The sequence below is a fragment of the Perca flavescens genome, chromosome 8 (assembly GCF_004354835.1).
Source record: "Perca flavescens isolate YP-PL-M2 chromosome 8, PFLA_1.0, whole genome shotgun sequence".
Lineage (NCBI taxonomy): Eukaryota > Metazoa > Chordata > Actinopteri > Perciformes > Percidae > Perca > Perca flavescens.
In genome coordinates this window covers 15,314,273-15,326,406 of record NC_041338.1, presented here as the reverse complement: position 1 = coordinate 15,326,406, position 12,134 = coordinate 15,314,273, and the positions used below count along the sequence as shown (strand labels likewise).

Genomic DNA, 12,134 nt, shown 5'->3' with positions numbered 1-12,134 from the left:
ATAACATTTACAACGAAAATGTGTCACGTTTCTCATGTTAGACAGATGATTAGAAGCTTTGTTTAAATGTTGTAAAATTTTACCACTCAATAGGCTTGTGGGAAAAACATGAATAAAACATAGGGAAACAACACCTACAATGTAGACTAGAATGTAGAATCTCTATTTTGGCAGCTGTATTAATAACTAAACTAATAAGTAGTGCAAATGTCCAAAACATTTCAAATCCATTACCATGTTACACATTAAACCTAATATTGGCAGTGACCATCGTCAGTCATGACTCAACTATTATGCATGTGCAACATTTCTCCATCTCCTGCTGGGCAAAACAGTGGAGCTGTTGAAATTTGGACGAGCTTTATTTACATGGATGCAAATATATTTGTGGTCAAGTCTGAGACATGCCTTTTATTTACCTCTATATGTATATAGCACTAACTGCCAATGTGAGGTGTGAAAGGGAGTGCAGTTGTCATTATGTAAAATCAGTGTAGAAAATATAATAACATCAGTAACTCAAACAGCAGCAGCATACGCTCCTGTTACTTTTGAACGTTTGCTGAACTAAAGACACTACAAGCAGTCCAAAACAAATGTGATTGCAGAACTTTTACACTGTGTAACCAGCAAATAATCCTCCATTAAAACATAAAACCTAACTAACCCTTTCATCATACATTACATGTAATTTTGTAATGTCCAATCGACAGTTTACACAACTCATAAACTGTGTGGACATATAATTCCTTTGTGTTACTGCTTTTTAGTAGTCTGGCTATCACCAGACCAAGCTTAATCTTTTAAGATTGAACATTAGTCTGGGGAGTCTGCTCTGTATTTCTACTGCACAAGAGGCGTGATCAACAGGCATAGTTCAAATGACTCTGTACGCAATTGGATAGTCCTTCAACCAATCAGACCAACGATTTGGGTGACATCGCAGCGACAGCGGCATCAACAGCGGCATCAACAGCGGCATCAACGTGTTGCTGCCCTTTGGTGGCCGGCTTGTTGAATGTAAACAAGAAGCTGCTTGGTTGCTTCTCTATCGTCATCGTGTTAAAATTGGATGCAAAATGCAAAATTGTAACGGAAGCAGAATAGATAAACGTACAGGTTTCCAGCCTGAGCTGCAGGGCGAAATCAAATTGCCGGCAGATCGGGCTAGGTTTACCTAGTTTAGCTTTTTAGTGCACTTAAATGGTGAATTAAGCATTGCTGGAGAAATACATTACATTTAATAAATCAACTTATTTCAACCGTTTCAATGTTGTAATTCTTTAGATGTCAGGCGTGGTTGATTTGATCGGGCTTAGTGCTTACTGCAGTGACAAACACATTGCATTTCCTGTGGCTGCTTCACAATAAAAGCCAACCTGTGTTTTTCCTGTCATAGCCCCTGGGCCATGGTACATCAGAGTGTAGCAGCTACAATATGAGCGTAACTCCATCCACCACCCTAGACAGCCAGCTGACTACTACCTGGAGCACTACGAACTCCTACCCTGATGGTGAGGCTTATGACACACACTAACACACTCTTAATGAAGCCCATACTGTACAATGTGTGCGCTCCTCACAGACATAAATCAGTTAATTAAATTGTCTGAATAAAATCCTTGAATGCAGCAAGAAAATGTGCTAATTTGTTCTGCTGAAAGATTCTGATTGCTCTCTGTTCAACAATCCAGTCTCACTGGTTATGAAACTGCAATGCGAAATGAGAATCATTCAACAATTAGCAACTGGTGTATTGCTGGGGAGCCCAGAGCTCTGAAACACAAGGTCTGAATTTGATATTCCCGACTGAGAAGTAGCTCATCAGCTCTTCCAGTAAACTGCTCTGCAGATTAATTATTGGCAAATACCTCAGTAGAGGAATTGATGTTTCCTTCATCAGCTGCATATTTACATAGAACAAAATGAATTCACTGATAGACTAATAGACTAATAGACTAATAACGTTCCATGTCTGTCTCCAGTTCCAATGGTGATGTCTGGTTACACAAGTCGCCTGTGGCCTTGTGACTCCCAGCCTCAGTTCTGGAGTAAGTACCAGGTGTGGGAGTGGCTGCAGCAGGTCATGGACATGCACCAGATGGATGTCTCCAGCGTTCCCTTCCAAAACTTTGATATGGACGGCCATCAACTCTGCAGCCTGAGCTACCAGGACTTCCTCCGAGCTGCCGGCAGCGTGGGACCCATTCTATTCCACAGCATCACAGAGCTCAAATGGAGCGGTGCGTCTAAAAAGGGGGGCTGAAGGGGGAAAAGAGAAGATGATTAGTCCCAATAAAAGAGAAGCTGGGTGATTTGAGTTGGGTCTTGCTGCGGAGGGATTACAGAGTCGGTCAGGGGTCGCACTGTGTGGTGCTGTAGAGGGGGCGAGAGATTGCTTAAAGCAAGGGAGATGATGGATTTGTTTTTTGCTCTTGCTCGAGTGGGTCTCCTAACAAAGCACAGAGGGAGTGTAAAGCTGAAAAACAAGCCTTCTCATCCACAGTTTTTTTTAATTAGAGTTTGAAGTTTATTGTAAAGAAACTGGAGTTCATATACCCACTTTTGGGCCAAACGTTTACCAACTAAATTGTCTAGATTTAGATTTAGATTTATTGTCCCAGAGAGGATATTTGTTTCCACAGTCAGTACACATAGCAACACATAGTAACATATAGCTACACACATAGCCACATACAGTGGGGAGAGCAAGTATTTGATACACTGCATATTTTGCAGGTTTTCCTACTTACAAAGCATGTAGAAGTCTGTAATTTTTATCATAGGTACTCTGCAACTGTGAGTGACCGAATCTAACACAAAAATCCAGAAAATCACATTGTATGATTTTTAAGTAATTAATTAGCATTCTATTGCATGACATAAGTATTTGATCAGAAAAGCAGAACTTCATATTTGGTACAGAAACCTTTGTTTGCAATTACAGAGATCATACATTTCCTGTAGTTCTTGACCAGGTTTGCAAACACTGCAGCAGGGATTTTGGCCCACTCCTCCACACAGACCTTCTCCAAATCCTTCAGGTTTTGGGGCTGGCAATACGGACTTTCAACTCCCTCCAAAGATTTTCTATTGGGTTCAGGTCTGGAGACTGGCTAGGCCACTCCAGGACCTTGAGATGCTTCTTACAGAGCCACTTCTTAGTTGCCCTGGCTGTGTGTTTTGGGTCGTTGTCATGCTAGAAGACCCAGCCACGACCCATCTTCAATGCTCTTACTGAGGGAAGGCGGTTGTTGGCCAAGATCTCGCGATACATGACCCCATCCATCCTCCCCTCAATACGGTGCAGTCATCCTGTCCCCTTTGCAGAAAAGAATCCCCAAAGAATGATGTTTCCACCTCCATGCTTTACGGTTGGGATGGTGTTCTTGCGGTTGTACTCATCCTTCTTCTTCCTCCAAACACAGCAAGTGGAGTTTAGACCAAAAAGCTCTATTTTTGTCTCATCAGACCACATGACTTTCTCCCATTCCTCCTCTGGATCATCCAGATGGTCATTGGCCAACTTCTGCTGGCTTGAGCAGGGGGACTTTGCATGTGCTGCAGGATTTTAATCCATGACGGCATAGTGTGTTACTAATGGTTTTCTTTGAGACTGTGGTCCCAGCTCTCTTCAGGTCGTTGACCAGGTCCTGCTGTGTAGTTCTGGGCTGATCCCTCACCTTCCTCATGATCATTGATGCCCCACGAGGTGAGATCTTACATGGCGCCCTCCGAGGGAGATTGACCGTCATCTTGAACTTCTTCCATTTTCTAATAATTGCGCCAACAGTTGTTGCCTTCTCACCAAGCTGCTTGCCTATTGTCCTGTAGCCCATCCCAGCCTTGTGCAGGTCTACAATTTAATCCCTGATGTATTTACACAGCTCTCTGGTCTTGGCCATTGTGGAGAGGTTGTAGTCTGTTTGATTGAGCGTGTGGACAAGTGTCTTTTATACAGGTAACATGTTCAAACAGATGCAGTTAATACAGGTAATGAGTGGAGAACAGGAGGGCTTCTTAAAGAAAAACTAGCAGGTCTGTGAGAGCCAGAATTCTTACTGGTTGGTAGGTGTTGAAATACTTATGTCATGCAATAAAATGCAAATTAATTATTTAAAAATCATACAATGTGATTTTCTGGATTTTTGTTTTAGATTACGTCTCCCACAGTTGAAGTGTACCTATGATAAACATTACAGACCTATACATGCTTTGTAAGTAGGAAAACCTGCAAAATCGGCAGTGTATCAAATACTTGTTCTCCCCACTGTACAAATATAGTCTAAAACTCCTGCTGAAACAAGCTATTCTCCTTTTGAGAGTCCTGGATCTCCGGCCAGATGGAAGTAATGTGAAGTGTTGATTGGGGGGGTGATCAGTGTCATTTGCTATTGTAAGTGCTGTAGGCCTATGACTGCTCTGAGATTTAAATCTGAGAGACTGGCTTAGAGGAAATTAAAGAAATGAAAAGATTCTTGCGTAACATGTGGTAAATGACATCAGCAGCACATCATAGTTTATCGACCATCTAAGGTTAATGGTAATCGTAAAACAGTAATGGCAGGAGACCAGGCACAACAGGTTTAACCTCCAGGTTCCAGAGAAATTCCAGTTAAAACAAACTAGAGCACAATGCCACTATTGTTGCTGAAAGCTGTCAGAAACCAGTTCAGTTGCTTGGGACAAGGTGTTACAATTGTTTACCTCAAATATCATTGTCAAACTGTGTGTGATACCTGGGTATAATTACCAAAAAAACATGAGGCCGTAGTAATGTGTAACATTGTGGAAATTGTATCTCAGCGGTTTTCAAAATTTCTATGTTCCTTCTTGAAAAATTTTTTGCTACTTCTCTGTTTCTCTACCTGTTTTTATTATAAAGAACATGTCATTTTTCATTTGTTTGTGCTAAAAACACATAACCATCCTGGTTTGGGCTGTAAAAGTTAAAGTATTTGCATATGCCGTTAAGCAACGCAATATATTATCTACTAAATCTGATGAATATCTCAGACTGCCTCACAGTGTAACATGCAATAAAATGCCCTAAAGAGGCGTTCAAGACTTTAAGCAAGGATTTGGTTCATAGCTCACCATGAATGTGGAATAAAATAATCAATCTTCACATTTAACATAACACTGACTAATTGAATTCCCAGATTTGTGCTAATAATTCACTTCCTTATTCCTTCTCATCTTCACAGGGCAGTACCATGTGGAAATAGGGCAACTGGAACTAAAACCAGAATGTAAGAGTCCCTCAAACAAGTTGTTAGTCAAGAAACAGTCCACATTTGTTCAGATAAATCTTACTTAACTTTTGTTTATTTATAGTAGACTTCTCTTGTCCATTTCCAGACGTCAGCTATCCACCTGCAGGTACTGCATTATTTCTACTAATGCTTCATTTGAAATGGATCGTGTAACAAATAAAGTGAAAGTTGATTAGGTTCTTTTTTTTCTTCTGTTAACTTAGAAATCTACGATCCCTTGAATCACCCCCTCACCTCTGCCTCCTCCAACCCTTCCAGTCCCGGTGAGGAATTCACAATATATACAACATGCATACATATACTGTATATATATATATACATATATATATAGATATATAGATATATATATACAACACATGTTTTTTAATAAAAAACACAAAATAAGTAGGCCTATTACAAATGGAAAAAATAGATGAAGGGATTCATCAATAATTTGATTTCTTTCTCAGATATCAAAAGGTCTTTCAGTTGTCAGGTCAAAAAACACAGTAAGTAATATCCACACATCTTTACATATTCTTATCCATTCTTTTCCGAGGAATATATATTGTATTGTATTGTATGTTTATTCCTACCATTCAACCTACTTTCTTTCCCCACAGACCCAAGGGGGACCCACTTGTGGGAGTTCATCAGAGACATTCTGCTGAACCCAGAGCGAAACCCAGGGCTAATCAAGTGGGAGGATCGGACAGAGGGGGTTTTCCGCTTCCTAAAGTCAGAGGCAGTGGCACAGTTATGGGGCAAGAAGAAGAATAACAGCAGCATGACTTATGAGAAACTAAGCCGTGCAATGAGGTACACCTGCAGCTATCACACAGTACACATAGTTACACAAACACAAAATCAGGCAGTAAGTTATCAATCACTGGATGAAAAATTGCTGCAGATACCATCCATCTTCATCCGCAATTTGGAATATCCTAAAGGCATTCATTTGAGTTGAGATCTGATTACTAAGACAGTCATGACATTTAGCTCTCATTGATTTTAATGCACTGTATTCAGTAGAGACCGTGGCCTCTAAATGTTATCATATAGGTTGTTTTTCTTCACTAACTTTTCCCTCTAAGGGAGTGAAACTTGTCTGCAGAAATATACAGTAAAATGCATGCACACAGGGCATTTCTTTAGTTTGGCAACAGCTTCTAAAAATCTGTGATAAGCAAGACATTTCACTCTGCATTGTTCGTAATCCAATTTACTGAAGAGGCTCATAATGCACTTGCAACTGAAACAGTAACAATTAAGACATCATTAAGAGTTATACATAAACCCTGTGAACTTTTTTAAACATAGTTCCTATCCCTGATTACCTACAGGAGAATGGGCTCCTTTTTTAGCTGCTACATGTTATCACTTTTCTCGGAAAAGCCTTCTCCTCAGAATGTATTCTTGGCTGCTGCAATAGTCCCAGTTTTACATTTAAATGAGCTAATCTAATGATCCTAATGTTACTGTAGTGCAAACCACTGGGAACTACAAATGTGCCCACAGGTATTGTCACTGTGACCACAAAGCTGATTTTCTATTTACTGTGGTGCAGCAGAAGGATTTTTGGATTTGCAGCTCGATGGCATCACCAAACAGATTGGTGCTCTCCGTTAGGAATAACAAAAGCAAAAGAATAGCAACTAAACTAACTTTGTTTCCTTTTTGCATTCATGTGATTGAAATCGGTGGAAATGTAAAACATAATTTGAACAAAAAGATATTTACCATACAACGGATAAACTCTTCTGACAAAGTTATCTATCATCCATTTCATGACACTGGATGAAAACAAAAATCTAAATTAAGCCAGGAGTAATTAACAGCTCTATATTTATAATTGCATTACATTTTGGATTAAGTACACATAGTAATCTGAGAAAAGCAGGAACTATAATGCAATATGCTTGATTTAAAAAAATTAAATAAAAAAACATAATAATCAAAGCATTTAGATTACTCATACTGAAAGAAACACTCAAATGATGTATGTTGTTGTGTTGGAAGAGAAACACAATATTACACATGATGACAAGAGTAAAAGAATATGGTGAAACTATTTTTGTTAATTTCCACAAATCCAATGAAAAGAACAAACCCTTAGTTCTTCTCTAAATACTTTCTGACTTCAGCCGGCTGTATGCAGCTCTCGGTCCATTGGTTCCTAATGAAGACACAAATCTTTAAAAAAAATAGGTAAAAAATGTATACTTTAATTTTTTTATAGGCTGAGAAACTGACTGTTACTCAAACCAGAGTAATTTGTTAATTTGTTAGGGACTATTTTTAGCCATGGATTTGGTGGGATTGACTCAAAATACACTCAATGTTGGTTGAAATTAAGGAACTGTATGGCTCATTGATGTGTTTTTATAGCTTATTGCATTAAGCAACAATGGAGCTCTATGGCACGGGTCACGATTCATTGGTGGTTTCGATCTTGTCATTGGATTTGTTAATCATCAGATGTAGAATATCACCAGACTTATCCTTCACTTCTGTTCATATGGCACAATAAATAGTTGTAATTCAAATGATTCCGATTTATTACACGTAAGAGAAAATACCCACAAATAATTCAATAATATACTGTATACATTACAAAGTATTACACTGCATTATTGTAGAGTAATTACGATTTCAAACACTTTTTAGATGATCTGTGATGAATTAATTTCGAATAGGTCCGATAATGTTCGTCTGTCCTCTGTTACAGATATTACTACAAAAGAGAAATCCTCGAACGAGTAGACGGACGCAGGCTGGTTTACAAGTTTGGAAGGAACGCAAGAGGATGGAGGGAGTCAGACAAGTGACAATTTCATTAATTTATTTTCTGTTATATCTTTGATGTTGTATGCAAATGTGATGTTTTATTGTAGTTTTTTATTAAGTGTGTTTGATGTGAACTGTTTACACTATGTTAATATGTTTTGCACTAAGATGTTCTTTACATTGCCTTATTAAAATATGTTTGTATTGTATCAGCATGTCAGCAGTCAAATCTCAAACATGTGTTTTTTCTCTAAAGTCCCAAAGGAGCACATGTCAATAGCACTCAAAAGACAGGTGGAAAAAGCAGATGTATGTTTTCAGACTGACACTGTAAAGTGTCCTTTGGGAAGGAGGCTTGATCACTGCCGAAAAGAACTACATTAGATAATAATACAACAACATTCCATAAACGCAATGCAACAATGAAGTACAAAAACACTTTACACGTCTTATTTGTTTTTATTTCATATTTTGCATGTGACATTTGTTGATGTTTGATACAAATAAAGTCATTTTTCAAGATTGCATGTGTACAATTTGGGTGTCATTGTTTACATCAAGAAGAGGCGAATTCGTGTGACTTTTAACTGTTAACTGTCAAAGAAATATTCTGATCAATCATATCAATCAGAATTTTGAATTCAACCGACCACCCAAATTGCAGCTATTCTTGCCCAGACTTTATCAACATCGTCTAGATCTAGATCCACAGCTGTAAGCCTGCTTCCAACTGAATCTGCTATGGTACAAACTTGACTTCAGAGTCAGAGATAGTGCAGGTCATTTATGTTTTATCATGATAGTGTGAAATGTCACAGTTAATTGTTCGCCAGCGCGTGCCGTGATGGTTCCTGTGGGAGGCAGACAAATGACTGGGCCCTCGATGGCCAACAAGATAAAAGCAAAGTCAATATAAGGCTCAATTCTTTGGCCTGTGTTCACAAGCAAATTAGGTCTAATCTTCACTTTGATTCATCTGGCTTTTTGTAACCCTACTTTTCATAGCGTGGCATTGATTGACACTATGTTCGGTTTTTATCTTTCCTAATGCCTTCAAAATTTGCCCACTGCACTACTGCGGCATCCCCTTTCAGTGTTGTCGCTCTGCTCTCACACATATCAGTGTCACTAACCGAGACTGTCATGATGCGAGCTGCAGGAAATTACACCTCATGTCAGTACAAAAACGTAGACATCAATCTTCTGATGTCAGGCCTGATGGAATCTCTGAACGATTAACAGCAGGAAACCGTCTCTGATTAGAAGAGCTTTGTTTTCCATTGACGATCTGATGAAATAAAGAAAATTGCGAACAGAGAGATGATATAACCAGTGACGGCTCCTGATTGGATTGTGACAATAGCTACTGATTGCCATATGATTATATTACTGTTCATGAAACAGGCAAGCAATGCAATTCAAATTGTGAAGTGCGTATCTATCCATAATGTTCCATTGTTTAGATTCTGTGTACAAATCACACTTTGCAGTTCTCTGGAGCAGCACTTATCATGGCACTTTTCATTTGAAATGAACACAATGAAACAAAGCTGGGTTTTAATGTATTATTAAAATAAAAGTTATGATTATAAGTTACATATGTTTTAAACTTACATAATGACAGGAAATAGGAGATTGTGTTTGACAGCTGTGAGGCAAAGTCAAACGTTTAAGCAGCCACAAACAAATGAGGTAAAGCATTATGAATAGGATTTGTGTAAAATGCTTCATTGTATTTGTCTACCATACCATTAAAACGTCATTAATGTACATAGCACAAAGAGGTGAACATGTAATCATCAGAAGCACAGACAGACATCTGTAGCGTGGCCTCAGTTCCCCTTTTGAACATTTTGGATGCGGCTGTGTGCTGTGATACGGGGACATGTTTGATGTGACTAAGTGAAGATAGGTAAACAGTTAGGCAAATTGTCTAGACTGATCTAAGCCCTGCAGCACAAAGAGACAGGAGCTTGATTTCCCTAACAGACCACTGCCCTGTGAATGCAAACCCAGGACGGCAACTCACATCCCATTCAAATCAGTTATCAGTGGCCTTTAAGCAATAATGGTATATGTGAGGAGTTTTGTGTGTGATACTGAGGCCTATGACTATAGTGGTTCTTGAGAATCAACTGTAAGTGAGAGAAGATAATGTGTAATTTGGGAAAGCACCGTTAAACAAGCGTAACAAGTACTTACAGTGCTTGTTTGTAGGGCACGGAGGCAAACATGCACCCAAACCGGTTGTAATAGATCTGGGGAAGGAACTAACACACACATGTAGCTACAAAGATATTTAATACATGTGACTTACTTCAGCGATGAGTGGTTTTGTTGCATTAACTGTTATGATAACAATAATGCAGACTGTATAGGAAGATGACGACAAAATCTACACGTAAAAAATCCTCCTGCACTGTGGGTCACACAAGGCTGCACAGATTTAACAACGGCTGCTTTTTTTCCAAAAAAAACAACAAAAAACAATATGCAATATCTGCCCACAAAGGACTATATCTCTTATTGTCCGAAAATTATTTTCAGATTTGAATAAGAAACGAAGGAATATTTTATTACTTACAAGAGAGTGCATTAATTCAATCAGATAGATGCTGGAGGAAGAACACGGAAGAAATGAAAGATACAGTAGCATGGGCATAAAGACAGCCAGCTGGGATTTTGTTTCCCATGCCTACTCAGTGGAGCTATTGTGTTCTCTCAGCCCATACACAGCCCCATCTTATCAGGCCCCCTTATCATTTTCTCTTCACGCTCAAATGGACCTGTGAGGCATTCAGTCTGAACTGTGAGATTGGCAGATTAAACTGCTTCACTGTTACAGCTTTACTTTTTGAGGGGTGTGTGTGTCGCAGTTCACCGCCCAGTTAGAAATAACACACTGCTTTATGAAATTAACTAAAGTTAAGAATCAAACTACTCCTTCTGCATTTACACGAATCACAAACATGTCTGTAGTGACTGTGCACATATAAACAATTGATAATGAAATGTGGGTTACAACAGGTTTCGTCTGCATTTTTGATGAGATAAAAACTTGAGGAAGTATTCATGAAAATGCAAAGATGTCTTGTCATGAAGCCAATTTCCTGCTCAGATTTTGGACTTTCCATTTCTATTTGTTTCCCTATGCATGTATGGCCATTAAAACAATAATTGCCTTGTTTGTACACACACAGTCACAGAAGAATTCACATGTAGGCTCATGTTGTTACAGCTTCTGCTAATTGCTAATTGCTAATTACTCTGTGTGGATGGTATATTACTTGCATCTTTTCACCTCTATTTGCACTCTATTTGTTCCATAGCACTATGTGTTATCAACACTAAAGTTTTATGTTCTTGATCTGTACCTTGTTACCCCCCATCCCCCCCCCAACCTACAGCTTAACTGATAAATATTTCGATTTTTTATATTTGTTTTATAAACCCTTGTTTTGTTTAAATACTTGTACCAACACCACAGTCTGAGAAATGATAACGAAGTTGACTTTAACTGTATATGGCTCTTTTATACACAAATGGGAAGTTTAAACATGTTTTTGTTTTATGTGAAAAATTGCAAAGAATGTGCAAAGAAATCATTTTTTCTCATATTTGATTCACATGTGATTAAGAGAAATACAAAAATAGAAATATCACATTTACTTGTAATTAAAGAAAGAAAAAAAAAAGAAAAAAAAAAACATAATCACATCAATGTCATTTCAAATCTTGACCTGAATCTTAATCTCGTTCCAGCAATGAAACAAGTTAAATTGTCCCAAAACTTGCTTGGTTGAAAAAAAAAAAAAAAGTCTTGTGACAGAATTTAAAAAGAGTTTGTTTACTCTTAACAATTAACAAAAAGACACCAGTGCCTAATATTAGGAATATATATGACATTTAAGTATATATATATATATATATATATATATATATATATATATATATATATATATATATATATATATAATTTATAAGTTACCCCTTTACCCCTAGATCTAACCCTAACCCATTAATTCCAGCAGAGGGCAGTAAATTAGTGAGCACTGGGGATTTCGACCAATTTTTAACGTAACAGAACAACAG

General features: G+C 38.1%; 1 protein-coding gene across 1 annotated transcript; it reads left to right on the top strand.

The window, feature by feature from the left end:
• The first annotated feature begins 1,438 nt into the window (after nucleotides 1–1,438).
• On the top strand, nucleotides 1,439–8,083 carry ehf (ets homologous factor). Its single transcript, XM_028586343.1, has 8 exons — nucleotides 1,439–1,514; nucleotides 1,986–2,243; nucleotides 5,208–5,252; nucleotides 5,338–5,382; nucleotides 5,480–5,539; nucleotides 5,726–5,764; nucleotides 5,879–6,074; nucleotides 7,984–8,083. The coding sequence occupies exons 1-8, from the start codon at nucleotides 1,439–1,441 to the stop codon at nucleotides 8,081–8,083; spliced, it is 819 nt and encodes a 272-aa protein (XP_028442144.1).
• Nucleotides 8,084–12,134: the final 4,051 nt, after the last annotated feature.